We start from the raw sequence: 17184 nt of genomic DNA, 5'->3' as shown, positions 1-17184 counted from the left end.
TCTAGCCGTCTTGATTAGATCAATCAAGCGTAAGGCAAATACTTGGATGGCAGCCTATAATGAACTCTCCCGCTTTCCCCCAGCCTCACAGACAGACGGTCATTCTGCTTTTGGCACTTGCCGGCAGTGTGATCTAATTCAGACACACTAACTATTAAATCTGCTGCTGATTCATGATTTGGTTCATCCAGGCTACCTTAAATATAAGCCATTTCAACAGGGATGTAAATATTTACCTCCAAAAGTAAAACGGTAGGCATTGAAAAGATAGCTGTCATTTGGGTTATTATGAAAACAATTAGGCTATATTTAATAATTATCTACAAGGTGATTATTAGACCTGAATCCGATAACAAAATAAATTGCCTGAAAATCATTAAAATAGTGGCACAGCTAGTGTGAGGGAGGGGGCTGATTGCATTTCTACATGTTTTTGATTAAAGCCCAATCGCTGTCTCACACCCAAAGGGGTATAAATACTCCGGATGGGTCTTCCAACACGGTCTGGAAAAAGCAGTAATGTCCCTTTCCAATGCAATTTTCACCGCTCCGTGACTTCATTCCCACCTCTCCGGGTAAGAGGGAGGGCTCGGCACTCCGCTAATCCCCCGGATTTGCGATGCCGAGCGCCGGCTCGCCCCGCCGAGTAAATCCGAGCAGCAGACTCGGCGGCTCCCCGGGGTGGTTCGACGCGGCGTGGCCGGGTGGGTGTAGCCTCGCCCCGGTGAGTCGCCGTCCGCACCGTCGTGCAGTGTGACCTATGTTTAGAGCGCCGCGTGCATGCTAGCAATGGGGGGGGAGAAAGGACTGTAATCGGGTGAAGTCACACCTTTTTGGTTTATGAAACACGTGAGAACAGACAACATGGCTTCCAATCAAAAAGCGTCTCAAGGTTGTTCTTTTTATGGTAACCCAACCCTTTCGCTTATATTTGCCTGATTTTTTTCATTTAAAAATAGCCACCTTTACAATTTACACCTAGTGAGGGTCCGCACACGCGTTGCCACACAGATTTCAGCATACACACAGATTTTGCGGCCCATGTCATGTTCTGGGATGGAGAATGGGAATGAGGGAGGGTTCGGCCTCCAGCAAACAAAATGTTTTCTTTTCTTTCCCGGTGTTTGTGTGGGGTTCCTTCTTGTCCACCAGTTTCCTCCCACAGTCTAAAAAGCATTTAGTTTAGGTGAACTGGTGTCTGTAAATTAGTCCATAGTGTGTGATTGTGAGCATGTTCTCTAAGATTCAAATTCCATCCTGGACGCATCCCCCCCCCCCCCCATGCCCTTTGCATTCTGGGATGGATTCCATGCTCAAGGTGGCCCTGTCTCAGATAAATGTTACAAGATTCTCTTCAACTGTCCTGAGAATTCATACACTTCAGGAAACTCTTGGTATTTAAGCCTTGGGTTGTATAGGGAAAAAAATAGCCACGCTGTTCTTGATGGATCAGTATTATAATCTTTGTAGAAACAGTGCAAATGCGGAGAGACACACCTGAAAAGGTAGGACTGCATCCAGGCCCCTGCTGTAACTGGCTGTAACAGATGGCAAGTTGGCGCTAATCTTCCTGCACTGCGGTGCTTGATGTTGATGTTGTGCAGGCTTCCCCAGTTGTTGCAGGAAAACCTCAATCCACCCCAGTCCCCCCCTCTACATCATCTGGAATGGAAGCACAGGTCACCGCTGCTCTGTGGTCACTAATTTAGTGCTGCTGTTTTTACTCTGATTTTTACTGTGTACTGTGTGGATATTATAGTTTTACCCATTTATACAGATAGATATTCCACTGGAATGGATTAAGTGCATCCATTAAGGGATCAGGGGAAGTCCTAGGATATTTTTTTAAGGTGGAGGCATTAAAGGGGCCAACCTAATTAATGATATGTTTTGACTTGGTGAGTGTCAGGGGATGGGGCAGTCAGCCAATCAGGTTTCGCCTGGAGGCCAGTGCCCCGATAGCCTCGCCTCTGTATATACCCCTGTAAGGGGTTCAACTGGTAGGGTATGTGTTTGTTCCTGGTATTTAATATGGGGAGGTGGGGGGGGGCAATGGGGACCGTTCGCTGGCACTCAAGCATACTGCCGGAAAAGCGAGATGGAGGACGACCAGCAGAGTGCTATTAGCGAGTATGGTTAAAGAGATTAGCTTACCCTTCCTGTTTCTGTGGGATTTAGGGTTGAAGTCCTGCCAACTCGCGCATTTCAGATGCAGTAACCAGTTCATTTGAAACCGCAGCTGTGAGACTATACTTGTGGATCTGTGGGGGCAGGACTTGCTGCTGTAAAGCATCTCAAAGGATTCTGACTGGAGGGAAGGATTCATAGAGAGACCCACACTCATCCAGGCACACACTATTCAGGCCAGTCCAGGTGAATTTTAAATGCCATCTCTTCCCTAAAGTTCTTGCAAAGATTTAGCAAAAGAACTAGAGGCTGATTTGATCCATGTTAAAATGGTAGTTTTTAATATAGTGTGGTTTAGTTTGTGCTTTTGGAACTTCTGCGTGCGTGGAGGCTGCCAAAGGGATTGTGTTTTACTTGATTGTTTTGAGCTCTGACGTTTGAAACATAACCTCCCTGAAATGCATGACAGGCTATTCAAATACCAACCCCGCCCCCTGTCTCCCTCCCCCGTGCTGCAGACATCCAGGAAGTCCACGAGGTGACTGTGAGCGACACCCAGGGATGGTGTGACGTATCGGCGACTCAAAGCCTGGTAGGCGAATATGAGAAAGAAAAAAAAAACATGGCACCGTTTAAGAGAAAATAACCCAGTGACCCTCTTTGGACCTGGAAGCAAATTGGACTGACCAGCATCTCACACCCTAACGCTGTACCTCACAGCAGATCCCCTTTAGTGGCCGTCACTGATGAGGTTTGATTTGTGGTGATTTGGGCTCAGCTTCCATTCACTGTTGCCATGTAACAGCAACCATTTGCAATAAAAACAAACCTGATACAGCATCCCCTGCCAGGGAAGCAGACAGTATTCGGTGGCCAGAGGCGATCAGGTTTTCAGCCTGGAGTGGAGAGTGAATGGCAGGCCTGAGAGTGCAGCTAATTGTCCCCGTTCCTAATTAATCTGTTCTGGTTTTTCATCGAGGAAGAAATCTTGAAAGGACCTTTAGGTTTTATTACTGGCCTCCTAAAAAGCTAAATGCTAAATGTCATGCGTAAAACCCCCCCCAGAACTGTCTTCCCAGCATGCTGAGGATGTGGCCTGTCAGTAGGAGCAGCCACACTCAGCAATGATGAGGTTAGCATCTTTTTTTTTTTCTTTTTTTTTGGGGGGGGCGTCTTAGGATGCCTGTCCATCCATGCTTTGTGATAAATTGTCTGTGCTTTGTCTACTCCTATTGACATATTGACGAGATCATGAGCCGCAATAACTGCCGCATGCGTAGAGGCTGTTAGCGGAATTAGCCCATGTTAACGCAAAGCTGTATGGAGGCTGATCTTCGGCTAAGAATGACGATTTCAGCATAAGCCTTAGCATTTCGTACTTGCCGTTTATGTATTACCGGCTAAAGCAATACCTGATTCACATGTGGTTCACTCTCCTTTGTACTGGCAAATATTCGCCAGCAGAGGACACCAGAGGAGCGTGCGCTGCGATGGCAGTGAGGCAACGCCAGTGTGGTCGGTGTTTTATGCTATTCAGCAGATGCTTTTTCATTCTGGCTGACTTTCATGAGGCTTTTGCGCCGTTTCACATATAGATTCATGCTGGATTAATTGGGGCTAAGCATCCGACCAGCAGTACCCCTCTGCCCCCCCCATGAGGGGGCAGTGTTGCTTACGATGCACAGCAAGGAAAAAGCAAAGCAGTTAAGCCCTTGGGCCTTGCGGTTAAAATGCTGCAGGGCCAAATCCTAAAACCGATCCAGATATTTCCCTCTTTAAAAGCAGTACACCATGATAGCAAATCATTTACGTGGAAATGTGCATGTAAAAACCTGTTTGGACTTAATGAATAGTTAAACAGGCAGTCAGAATCGCTAATGATAATAATATTCCATCCATCCACCTGTCTTCCATAACTGCTTACCCAGTTATGTTAGTTATTTCCAGTTTTCAGGCTGCGTCGGTGTGCCTGCCTCTGTAAACACGCCATCGGCGCATGCAGGAGCCCCAGCTCTGGACCCCCCCCTACCACCCCAGGGAGTAGGGATGTGTTCATGTGCTTAATTTCTTGGGGAGGGGGGGAGTTCACTTGGGGGCAGAGGGGTTGCGGGTGGCAAGCAGGGGCCTGATGTGCTCCTGTCGTGGTCACAGTCAGTGCTGTGGCCCACAGTCTTAAAGGCTGAGCATCCCCTTGTGGAAGAGAAGATGGAGGGGAATGGCTGGAGCAGAGGTGCTCGCTCTCTCTCTCTCTCTCTGCCTCTCTCTCACACGCCCCCCCCCCCCAGGTATCTCCATGCGTCCCCCCCTACACACACACACACATACACACGTGCCTGGCTGGTGGTTCATGGGGGTTGTGGCGGGCTCCCGCACACTCTCACACATGGACTCGCCCGCGCGTGTAACCGCAGGAATGTCCACATGGCGGCGACCCTCTGTGTCGCCATGGCGACGAGCGCTCCATCGCTAAGGCAACAGCTGCACGGTGCTGGCGCCGGCTCCCTCCCAGCCGCCCCCTCGCACCGCGCACTCCTGCCCGCCTCATTCAGCCCGGCTCTCTCCTGCATGGCTGTCTTGCCATTTATCGGCCCCGATCGCCACTTTAACACACACACACCCCCCCAATAAACTCTCTCCCCCAGGGTGCCTGCTCTGGCTACATCTGCATTCACAAGCTCCCTCCTCTTCCTCCTTACACACCCCCCCCGCCCCACCCCCCTCACTCTCCCCCGCTGCGGTTTTGCTGCCGTTTGCTACCGCGTCCCTATCGCCTCTTCTTTCCTTTGCTCTCTCTCTCTCTCTCTCTCTCTCTCTCTCTTTCTCTCTCTCTGACAGACCTCCCGTCATCCCCTCTTTTATTCTCCACCCCCCCCCCCCCCCCCCGCTTCGCCCCTCACGCTTCTACTCGCCCTGCTTCTCTTCTGGTGCCACCGCCGTCACTGGAGTCATTAGTGTCGCGCTTGCCGTCTTGCTGTCCTAGGTGGCGATGTGGACACGCTCCCACTCCCTCTCTCTCCTCCTCGCGCACCGGCCCTGAGCCCACCCCTCCTTTTCTTCCCCCTCCTCTCTCCCTCTCTCTCTCTCTCTCTCTCTCTCTCTCTTTCCATTCCTCCCTGTCCGCTATTCCTCTCTCGTTCTCCCTCTCTCTCTCCCTTTCACTCTCTCCCTCTCTCTCTCATTCCATCCCTCCCTCTCCCACTTTGCATTCATCCCCCCTCCTCCTCCTCCTCCCCACCCCCCCCCCGTCACCGCCACCAACACCCCCCCTTCCCTCCCTCCTCTCTCCTTCACCAGTTGTCAGTCCGACATAAAAAAAAAAAACACGGCGAAACGGAGAGAAGAGAAGGGACCGGCAGGAAGACGGGAGGAGAGGGGAAGGCCGGGGAGGGTGTGGGGTCCAGCCCTCTTATTTGGAGGGTTGAGCTGAAGCGGACCCCTGTCAGGTCGGTACCATGGACTGCCTCTGCATCGTAACTACAAAGGTGAGTGGAGCCGCTATTACGCTGTGTGTGCACGCGTGCGCGTGTGTCTGTGTGTTTGTGAATCGGGGGGAACGGGGTGACTGTGCCCCTCTCTTCGGCTGCACACCGGCGTTTTCCCTTCCTGCCTGCCTTCCTTCATTAATCCTACCCCGATGGGGGGGCTCGCACTCCAGCGGCTTCTCCCCCCCTGCTTTCTCCCTCACGCATGTGGCTGTGCGACGGTCATCCGTTTGAGGAGTCTGTCCCTCCGTCCGTACCCCCGTTCCGTACCCCCCAGACAACACCAGTGTTCTGTCTGGGTTCCGACTCGGTGGGGGGACGTGGTCGGGTCCGGGTGGAACCGTGGCCCGGCCCAGCGTGGTACCGGGGGTGAGCATCGCGTGGAGCGGTCGCCATGGAGCTCCGGGTGTCTCCAAACTTAGAGGTAGCTAGATTGTGAAGGGAGTATGCATGGGCAAAGCTGCTTTTTAGTGAGTTTAGCTGGATTTAGGCTTTGGTGATCAGGGGTGGGATCTGGGTGGGGGGCTCAGGTAAGCGGTCCCGGGGCAGCCCGGTATGGTGGCGCCGTTGCAGGGAGCGTTTACGTAAGGTGGTGACTGTTTCTCTCTCTTGCCGTGGTCACTGATCTATCTATCTATCTATCTTCTCTCTCTCTCTCTCTCTCTCTCTCTCACTCACACATCCCCCGAGGCTCATATGCATTTGGCTGTTTATTTATTTGCTTATTTATTTGTATATTTATTTATGCATTCTGATGTGCGGCTGGTGGCTTTCAGTGTGACGTCCTGTACCGGCTTGTGCAAGAAGCATGTGGATCTTTGGTTGCGGGGGGGACGGAGCCACACGCTCCCCGGTGGAGGAAAACATGGGGACGACCCAAGGTCTGGACCCTTGGTGTGACCGCGCTTCGCTGGAAGTTGTCAGGGCGGCGATTAAGAAACTTACTCGCGTATGCCAGTGAGACTCTTCGCCGTAATGAAGTACAGCATTTATCAGCTAGAAGCGTGTCCGCTTTCGCTCCCTTTTGAGCAAATTGCCGTTTAGCTTCTCAGTTAATCACAAAACGTGGACACCAGCCTGCCGTGTGGGTGTGAAAAGTCTGCCTCCTCATCCTGGAGGTGGCGAGCTGCGTCTCGGGGATCCTCCGGGTCTGTGTGTGTGTGTGTGAGTGTGTGTGTGCGCATGAGCGGGTATACCTGTCCTTATGGGGACACAATGTCCCCATAACGTGATAAATATCAGTTTTTTTTCCCTTATGGGGACCGGTTTCTTTGTCCCCATAAGGGAAAACTCTATTTTCTAAAAATCAGTGACTGCTATGAAAAAACGTGCGTGTGTGTGTGTGTGCGCGTGTATGTGTGTTTTGTAATTTTTACATTGTGGGGAACTGCAATTTTTTACCTTGTGGGATACATTTTTTTGGTCTCCACATGGATAATCTCAATTTTACATAAATCTGTGAATGTAATCGAAGAACTAGTTTGGTTCCCCATAAAGATATTAATATGTGGACTGTGTGTGTGTGGTCTGGGTTTACATGCCTGTGAGAGGCGTGTGCTTATATGTGTGTGGTGTGTGTGGGGGTAGGAGGAACATGTGTAGATGAGCACTAGAGGTCAAGTGGTGAAAGTAGTGACGTGAAGAGCTCCAGCTATTACATATAGACCCCCTGAATGTCTTGGGCTCACAGGAAGACTCTCAGTAACCTTTGGTGAATGAACCATGGAAGAAATATGAGAATTATCACCAGTAATGTAGGTCTGAACCGTGGCTGTCATTGGTGTATTAGTGCTGTACCGCTAACCGAGAAGATGAAGCTATGAAAAGACCTAACGAAAGTACAAAAGGAGAATAGGAGATGGTAAGAGCTCGCCCCGTGGTGAAAAGCATGGTGTCCGTGTCGAGTGTGCCTCCGCCGACTCTATTGTGGCATGGAAGGCATTCTCTTTATTACCGAGCCGCGAGGCTGGACCACAGAAAGATGAGTCAGTGGGTAGCATTTTGTTAGACAGAGTTACGGACATGGGCGATTGTTGCTTTGTGAGGATTTCGCTTTGGAAGGATGCATTGAGATGAATCGGGCGGTGATTTGGTGGGGGATTTGGGAGCGGGCTTTGCCCTGTTACATTTACTGGTGTTCATGGGAGTGCACTTTGCCCTGTTACATTTACTGGTGCTCATGGGAGTGCACTTTGCCCTGTCCCATTTCCTAGTGCTGCTGGAAGTGCACCTTGCCCTGTCACATTTCTTACGGTTCATGGGAATGCACTTTGCCCTGTCCCATTTCCTAGTGTGGCTGAAAGTGCACTTTGCCGTACCGCATTTACTAGTGTTGTTGGAAGTGCAGTTTCCCTGTCCCATTTCCTAGCATTGCTGGAAGTACATTTTGCCTTGTCCCATTTGGTAAAGCTGCTCTGGAGCCTCTGCTCGGGGGCCTGCTCGAGGGCCCTTGGGGGCCTGCAGTCGTGGCACATGGGCCATAAACATGGATGGTGCCATATTGCTAAGGAACTGGAAGGACATAGCAAGCTGGACAGAACAGGAAACTGCAAGTCATTTATTAGCGAAAAAAGAAAGGAAATCTAAGTGCTGAAAAGCTGCCGCTTTTTGTGGAGAATCTCTGCTGCTGATTGGACACCGTTTCTTTCCCTTCACTTCCAAAATCTCCCTTTTCAGCCCGGTTGGCTCTTTTTATATCTGGAAGACATTTCAGCCATCCAGGCATCATTAATAGAGCATTTTTCACAAGGACTCCATTCATTATCACTAACAGATGCAGCTTATTCAGCACACGGAGCTGAGTGCCTACCGGTGTGACTCAGGTGGAGGTCCCAACATCACTCTGACCTCCCAGGAGCTACAATAAATCAAATACCTCTGACTAATCAATTTCTTCCCTAATTTTTTTTATAATGCCGCCATTGTTTCTTGTTGCCATTGCAGTTATCTATTTCCCTATTTCAGGCTTTATATTGTTCCAGTAGGACAGCTGGTACCATGGCACAGAAGGCTCAGAAGGTTGTTTGTTTAAGTCCCAGAAACTGTGCTGGTGTACCCAAAAGAAAGCTGCTTTAATCGTCATATAAATTGGAAAATGGTTGCCCAGGACAACCGTACCTCCTCAGCTCTAAATAGTGTGATTATTGCTCTATTCTGCTTTTGGTCCTATTGCGGGTGTCCCGACAACGTGGTGTGTTCCCAGAGCCGGTCTGGAGTTCAACCTGGCCCCATCTGTGACAGGGGAACAAGAAGTACCCCCCAGCCAGTTTAACTTACAGCAAGTCTGCAAGCTTCCCGGGATGAACGAGACAGAGGGTGGATTTTGGCAACGCGGGCACTGGAAAAATGATGCCTCCCCTGAGGTCCGATGTCGAAGAAGACCTTGGATCGACTTGAGCAAGCCCGAGGACGCTTTAAGCCTCTCTCCGTGCCATGCTTCATCGGTAGAAGAGCTCGGCTCTTAGGATACTAGGCAAGAGAAAGGCCATGCCTGAAATGTGCCCACCACTGTATTTTTGGTCAAATTGCACGTTGGAGCTTTAAGATAACTGCTTGTGCTGGGCTTGAAGATGAAAGAGACTGAAGGAGCTTTGGATGGAGCAGATAGTTAAAAAAAAAATGTTGGTCATTGGAGACACCCCACATTCATCAGCTGTCATGTTAGCCGCGGTTAAGGTGAGGATGCTTCACTTCCTGTATGACAGACCAATCACACGCTCCTGTTTCGACCCAGATCCTTCCCTCCCACACTATGTTAGCTGACTATGAGCTGACCGCTTATTTGTGAAAAACGCAAGCAGCATTTCTGAGTTAAAAAAAGACTTGCTAACATGAAAGTGTTATTGCTGCTATGAGCAGCACCCCCGCCACACTGGTTAAATGCATTGTATTCGCGATTAGCAACACGAGAAGCTGCGCCTCACGTTTCCATAGCTCCAGCCACGATTGTCAGCATCCCCCAGCGGCAGGCCGTCATTTGCTGCCCACCTTTCCGCCGCCACGACTTCCTGTCCAGTCAGAGAGACAGAGGAACTGGATTGCAATGGAAGTCACCGGAAACCGCTAGCCCGACGGGTGCTTCTTACGCACCGAGGTGCTGGGAAAGGTGCGATCCTCTATAATGCAGTACGCTCCACTGGGGGGGGGGGGGGGGGGGGGGGGGTTTTGAGCATCTTGTGAACCTACGGTTAGCTTTTCATTTACATATTTCTCCCACATGTGGCAATAATGAGTGTATTTTTGAAAAAAAACAGAAAAGCAGGCCGCTGCATTGAAACACATCCAGAATAATATTTACATTTTATTTATTTAACAGGTACTCTTATCAAAAGTGGCATACTTTTTTTTTTTTTCTCAAGAAAGCAGGGTGAGACAGTCCATGAAGCAATTTGGGATTGGGGGCGGGGTTAAGGATCTTGCTCAAGGGCTCAGTGGTAAAATCTCTCTTTTGGCTCTGGAATTTCAACCGACAACCTTCTGATTGCGTACCCAGTGTCCTAACCTGTCCCCTGGCCTCTGTCATCAAGTGTTTTTCCTGTATCCCTGAATCTGCATGTCGGATAGAAGTCTTCAAAGTCAATATCAAATCTTCTGTGAGCCGCAATGGTGCCCAGGGAGTATCACAGGGTCGGTCGAAATCCGGGGGTGCAGATTAGATCCTAAACACACTTGGGGGGGGGGGGCAGCCTCATATTCTGTCTGATTCGGGCCCGGCAGGGCAGGCACAGAGGATGACAGGGAGGGTGTCTTGGGCCCCCATGATTTCCATAGTCACATAACAAGTATGAATATGCTGATTTATGTAATTATGTATTATGATTAATGATCAGTTAAGAGTCAAATTTACATATAGTGAGTGCAAATAAACATGTAAATTGTATTATACATTTTAATCTGTTAATTAGGCTGCACTTTGGAATTTAAGCCCCCACACCGTATTGTGTCGGTTGCTCCCGTCCGGAGTAAGTAACTTAGCGTGCTTTATTGTCCAGTTAATGTGGCGTGATGACAGACCATAGGGGTAGCTGGGTGCTATGGCAACGTCGTTCTCGTGTGACGTCATCACACGACAGGCATCGCAGTGGGCTTTTATCACCGCGCAGACCATAATAAACACTGCAGAACACACTGGGGAGCACCTTAGTCCTGTAATACAGATTCATGGCATTTTTTAACTGTTATAGCAATCATAAAAATTATATAAACAGGCAATAATTAAGTCATAGGATGCTGTTTGCTTTCACTAAATATTTTTATGTTTATCACCCTTATTTTCTAATAGGCCAATGGCCAGTGCAGTTAATGTTATCTCATAGGTAGACATGACTCCCCTGGGAGGGGGGGCAGTGTCTTGGGAGTTTAGTGGTTTCTGTTACTGCCTCGCGGCTCTGGCGCTGTTGGCTTGAGTGCAGCAGAGCTCTGTGAATGTGTTTCGGGGGGGCGGAGTGTGGTTCAGTGGGTTAGGTTGCTGTGTCTATGATCAGAGGTCATTGGTTCGCATCCTGCTGCCAGCAGAGTGAGTTTAACCCGCCCCCCCCCCGGTGGTTTTGGGACTGGCTGGTCCTGCTTTGAAAACAAAAACGTTCATTGCTTTGGATAAAGGCGCGCGCTCAATAAAAATCAAGTAAATGCTGGATCACCACACTGAAAAGGGTTGGATGTTGGTGCCGTTGCGGTTTATGACAGGCTGAGTGAAATACTCCATCCGTCCTTTTCATTTCCGGGATCGCTCATCCGATGCAGATTCACCGGGAGCCTGCAGGTCCCAGGAAGACCAGGGCAGGAGGTTTTCAGGCCACTGCTGCCCCCCCCCCCACACACACAAAGTGCGGTATAGGCATTTCTGAGGTTCACACTTCACCTGCCACAACATGTCTGGCGGATTGTGGTAGGAAATCAGATTTGCCCAGAGGAACACGCAGGGAACTCCAGCAACAGAGCTAAAGTGGAAACCAATGTATATTTAGAATTTTCAGATCACATACATCAGTCGGTCTATTTAAAAACATAAAAACACTGCTCTCCAGTAATGCTCACGCAGATTCAGAGACAGAAATAGTGTTTTGATTGTCTTGGTGATTTTTTTTTTGTTACGAATTCATATCCAGTAAATGTTTCGACACCTCAGGTGCTCCGGGGTATTTTTAGAGTTTACTCTGAGCTTCAAAGCCCTGCTCAACTTTTGTTGTTTTGCTTTTTTTTTTTTTAACTGGGGAGAGGTGATAACTTGTAAAGGCTGTTTTCTCCCCCTTTTTTCGACTTGATCGGTAAGACCCAGCGTTAAAAACCGTCTACACAGAGGAACTAAATATAAAATTGAGTGGATATTTCAGCCGGGACGTACGACTTTGATGTGTTAATGCCACAGTGGGCATAGCCGGATAATTTCAGCCCCTGTTCTGCGAGGACGCTCTGGCCCTAGTGCTGCTCTTGTCTACCCTTGACTCACAGCTCGATTGTGGGCTCCATTAAAACGTGGGCCCCCTTTCCAGAGGGGCCCCGCACAAATTTACCCCCCACAGCTTTTAATTTATTTATTTTAATTTTAATTTTTGCTATTTTAATTTCAGTTCAGTGTGGGGGGATGTTATGAAAAGAAATGAAAGGAACTCCAGTGAAAACAGAGGAGGATCCCCTTGTCTTTTACAATCCTGCCCCTTCAATCCATCTTCCTTTCTGCACTCCAGCTTCATCCCTCCCTCTAATTAGAGCCGTGCCACTCAGAACACGGTCCCCATAATGTAAAAGGTGTTTTCCCTCCTTTTGAGATATTCTTCTGCACGGTCATGCTCCTGGTCGTATTTTGATTTATCCTTACTAATATCTGGGGAGTAACATTGCCGAGAGCCAGAGAGGGTGTGGCCAGCATGTGGCAACCTTAGCCTTGCAGTGTCGCTGCCCCCGCGGCCCGGTGACATCACATGCCTCCATCTGTGCTCCTGCCCAGCGGCACGCCTCTGATGCATGTGCACTATCACATGACACCTGGAAGGATGGGCCCAGCAAAGGACAGGCCGGGTGGGGTTCGGTTAGCGTCTGGTTCAGTGTGACCATGTACATGGTCAATCTGACCGGGTTTCTTTATAGCCTGAAATTATATTCAGTATTCTCTGGTTCCGTCTCACAATGTGTTTCCAGAACCTTCTGTGGCAAGTTTTACCCCCAATCTACCCCCCCCCCAGCTTGATGAGCTTTACCCCCGGCCCCCTCTGCGGCAATTCAGAGCTGGAGTCGGGCCTGGTTCTGGTTCTGGTCCCAGTCAGCGATGTGTCACTGTGGGGTAGCCCATCCTCCTGGATCCACCTGGAAAATGGTTAGCTTTGCTGGGCTGATGCTAATCAAGAGGCATTTCTAAAGTGTGAATCGAGTGTATTGCACAAAGGTCTCCCCTCCTCCAGCAGTCAATTACAAACTGCCGCAGTAATGGCGTGTTGCTGTCAATTTAATTACACTCGGTGGTTTAATTGTGTAGCCGACGGGCAGCGTGGGGGTGGATTATAACGGTCACACCTGTTTAAGGAGAACGTTCTAGATAAATGCTAATGCAAGGTTGCTTTGGTCATTTGCACGCCATTGTCTGGGCTGTCATATTAAAATCAATATGTGTAATTTGATGACTCTGTATAACGTTTGTCTGCTCGATGATTGAGGTCCTGCTCGTCTTACTTCCTGTCTGCTCGTCTTCAACTCTGAGGTGGCTCCTCGCACCGCAGCAACCTGCAGGAAGTAAGGAGCTCACGGTGAATCAGAAAGCGGAGTGACAGAGGAGAGGCAGCAAACTGAAATGCCACCTTTTGTGGTAAAAATCGCACAGTGAATGTGGCGGAATTTAAGCGGAAATGTGATGGTATCTCAGGCATGAAATAAGAATGTGAATTATGCCTTCGAATATAATTTGTTTTGATTTCTACCATGATTCTGTCTTCTGTCCTGTAGTGGTTTTTCTGTCTTTTTGACTGCGGCCTTTAGAGTAGATATAAAAGCCCGTGTCCCAGCCATGATCTTTACATGTCCCAGTCTGTAAACGTTTCTAGCTGTGATTTTTACACATTGTGTCCGTGGTCTTTATGTGGCTCGACAGTCTTTACATGTTTCTGGCAGTGGTTTTTACGTGGGTCCCAGTAGCAGCCTTTACATGGTTCCAGCTGTCGTCTTTACACATTCTGTCCATGATCTTTACATGGGTCTGGCCATGGTCTTTACACCTTTCCAGTCATGGTCTTTACACCTTTTTCAGGCCCAGTCTTCACGTGTTCCGGGCATAGTCATAGTCTTTAGGCATCCTGGTGGTGGCTGCTGGCAGCAGATTTTACACATTTCCGGCCGCGGTCTTTACATGTTCTGGCCATGGTCTTTAGCGGTTACACCCATGGACTTTACACATCACAGCTATGTTCTTTGTGACTTTTCGGCTATGGTCTTTACACAGTTCTGGCTGTGTTCTTTACGCCTTTCCAGTCAGGGTCTTTACCCGGTTCCGGCCGCGGTCCTTACACAGTTCCAGCTGTGGACTTTGCACAGTTCCAGCCGTGGTCTTTACACATTTCCCACCTCCTGTTCCTAAGTGTTTGGCTCTGCTCCTACTCTCAAATAGAGAGCATGACCCCAGCCCGTGCTCTCCTCCCCCTCCTCCTCCTCAACCCCTCTGCATCACTGTCAACTGCGGGGGGCAATGGGATACGACACAGGTGTTCACGTGTTCACAGTCAGTCCCATAGGCAATCAGCATTCGCGCTGTCTTGGGACAGCGGCGTACTCGGGCAGGTGAGGTGGGAGGTGTGGGGGGGGTGTGGGCAGCTTCATGGGCCCCCTCCCACACCCCACACACACACACACACACACACACACACACACACACACACGCCTCACATACACGCAAGGCAGGCGTGACGCCAGTGAGATGGAGTCAGCCGTCCCTCCCGCCCACCGGTCGCCTCAATTATTCATCCGGCCGCAGCTCTGCAGTGCCCATTCAACACAGCCTCAGTGGGGGGGGGGGGGCAGCAAGCCCATTCCCACCGTTTCTCATGACTATAACCTGTAGCCACCCACAGCCACCCCCACCCCCCACAGCCGGCCATCGCCGACACCTCAGCGCACGCCCCCCCCCCCCAGTTCTTCCCAGAATGGATCGCTGCGCGGGCGGCGCACATCCTCCCCCCCCCCCACACTGCCGAGCCTGTCACGAAGCCACTGGGTGCCAGAGCCACAGCGCCACTCAGTGTTCATCCGCCTGTCCGTTCAATTGCCTGCTTGCTTGATCACTTGTTCATACCTCACACACAAGAGACACACATGTTAACACCTCACACGCTGACATCACATGTATTAAAACCTCACCAACCCCCAAAAAAAATGAATGGTCAAACCTCACAGTGTGTGCGCTCCAGTTTTGAGCACACACACACATGCATGTTTTTGTATATACGTACATATATAATAATACACAGATATACTGTTTGTTTGTGTGATACTCATGCAGTGAAAGTGTCACACACAGCAAACTACTTTTGGGAGCACTGAGGCTTTCACTCCCAGGCTGAAGCAGCATCTGTAACGGCCTGGGTGGGAGCAGAGTCTCTAACGTTCTGGGTAGGAGCAGGGTCTCCAATGTCCCGGGCAGGAGCAGAGTTTCTAATGTTCTGGGCGGGAGCAGGGTCTCCAATGTCCCGGGCAGGAGCAGAGTTTCTAATGTTCTGGGCAGGAGCAGGGTCTCCAATGTCCCGGGCAGGAGCAGAGTTTCTAATGTTCTGGGCAGGAGCAGGGTCTCCAATGTCCGGGTAGGAGCAGAGTTTCTAATGTTCTGGGCAGGAGCAGGGTCTCCAATGTCCCGGGCAGGAGCAGAGTTTCTAATGTTCTGGGCAGGAGCAGGGTCTCCAATGTCCCGGGCAGGAGCAGAGTTTCTAATGTTCTGGGCAGGAGCAGGGTCTCCAATGTCCCGGGCAGGAGCAGAGTTTCTAATGTTCTGGGCAGGAGCAGGGTCTCCAATGTCCCGGGCAGGAGCAGAGTTTTCTAATGTTCTGGGCAGGAGCAGGGTCTCCAATGTCCCGGGCAGGAGCAGAGTTTCTAATGTTCTGGGCAGGAGCAGGGTCTCCAATGTTCCGGGCAGGAGCAGAGTTTCTAACGTTCTGGGCGGGAGCAGGGTCTCTAACGTTCCAGGCAGGAACAGAGTTTCTTATGTTCTGGGCAGGAGCAGGGTCTCCAATGTCCCGGGTAGGAGCAGAGTTTCTAACGTTCCAGGCAGGAGCAGCGTCTCTAATGTTCTGGTTAGGAGCAGGGTCTCTAATGTTCTGGGCAAGAGCAGAGTTTCTAACGTTCTGGGTAGGAGCAGAGTCTCTAACGTTCCGGGCAGGAGCAGGGTCTGTCATATCCCAGGTTGGAACAGGTTGTCCAATGGCCCAATTGGGCAGCGATGTCTCTAATGGCCTGGGCAGGTTGGGCTCCCGCCGCCGCATTTAGGGCAACCTGAGGCAGCAATCACGCTAACAGAGGAACGTTGATGCTAACAGGATGCACCGGGGAGAACATCCACCTGTGCTCTTTAGAAGCCCCACCCTCACAGAGACAGAGATGATGGAGGGTTCTGCATCCGAGGCCTATTGTCCTCTTCCGTCGGTAGTGTTACTCCCCACTCCACCTTTAAACTGTCACACAGCCTCCACCTGTATCTATAGCCTGTATCTATTCTCCCTGTACTCCATTGTCACCTTCAGTCGTTTCACTTCTCTCTTGCCATCCGTGCCCCCTCTCTGTCAGCCTTGTCATGTCCATTGTTGCCTTTCGTCCTATGCCTTCCCATGCCTTTTCTGTTCCTCTGGCCTCCATTCTGCCCATATCCTCCATTCCTTCCTGCCTTCCCTCCCTACATCCTTCTCAAATGTAAGACCTACGTGGTTTCTGTTTGGCAGAGAGCCATGCGCGTTGGTGCCTAAGTGCATCTGAGCTGCGTGGGAGCATGCCGGAACAGTCCGGCCAGCTGATCGCCACAGAATGACTCTCTTTATTTCTTCTGCTCTGTCTCTTTAAGACCTCATGGTCTTCCCCCCCCCCCCCATATTTCATCATTACATCACTGGAGTGTGGTTCTCCTTTGTTAATTGAAATATAAATACTTTGTTATTCCCCCACCAGAGATGGCTTTTATATCTACTGTATGTTTGCCTAATTGAAAAATAGAAGCATACCTGGCCGGCATTTGAACCAACAACCTCCTGTGTGTACTTTTGATGTGGAGTGGATGTCCACATGACATGTACTAGTGTCATGTACTATAGCATTTAAAAGCACAGATTATTCAGCACTATAAAGGCTTATATAAAGGCATATGCCAGCAGGCTCTTGAAACATGGTGGTTTAACTACTATAGATGCTGTATAGAACATCTGCCATGAGTGTGTCCCCCTCCCGCTTCCATTCATTCACTTCAGTTCATCCTTCCTCTTTCCCTCTTCCCTCATTTCCGCCCCCCCCAACTTCTCTGCCACTTACCCCCCCCCCCCCCCCAACAACTTGCACAGAGATTTGACCTTCAGCCAACGTGCATGTTGCGGCGAGACCGGCTGAGATTAGTAACACA

The 17184-nt window shown here is 50.1% G+C and overlaps 1 protein-coding gene across 1 annotated transcript in view; it reads left to right on the top strand.

Moving 5' to 3' along the window:
* The first annotated feature begins 5407 nt into the window (after positions 1-5407).
* Positions 5408-17184, top strand: part of LOC125721802 (disks large homolog 4) — a 76279-nt gene continuing 64502 nt past the window's right edge. Inside the window, exon 1 of the mRNA XM_048997897.1 lies at positions 5408-5609. Coding sequence (XP_048853854.1) covers positions 5580-5609 — 30 coding nt within the window. The 5' untranslated portion in view covers positions 5408-5579. The remainder of the gene's footprint in view (positions 5610-17184) is intronic.

This window comes from Brienomyrus brachyistius, unplaced genomic scaffold (assembly GCF_023856365.1).
Source record: "Brienomyrus brachyistius isolate T26 unplaced genomic scaffold, BBRACH_0.4 scaffold35, whole genome shotgun sequence".
In the NCBI taxonomy this organism is placed as follows: domain Eukaryota; kingdom Metazoa; phylum Chordata; class Actinopteri; order Osteoglossiformes; family Mormyridae; genus Brienomyrus; species Brienomyrus brachyistius.
The sequence above is the reverse complement of the archived record's forward strand: the minus strand, read 5'-3'. Positions and strand labels throughout refer to the sequence as shown.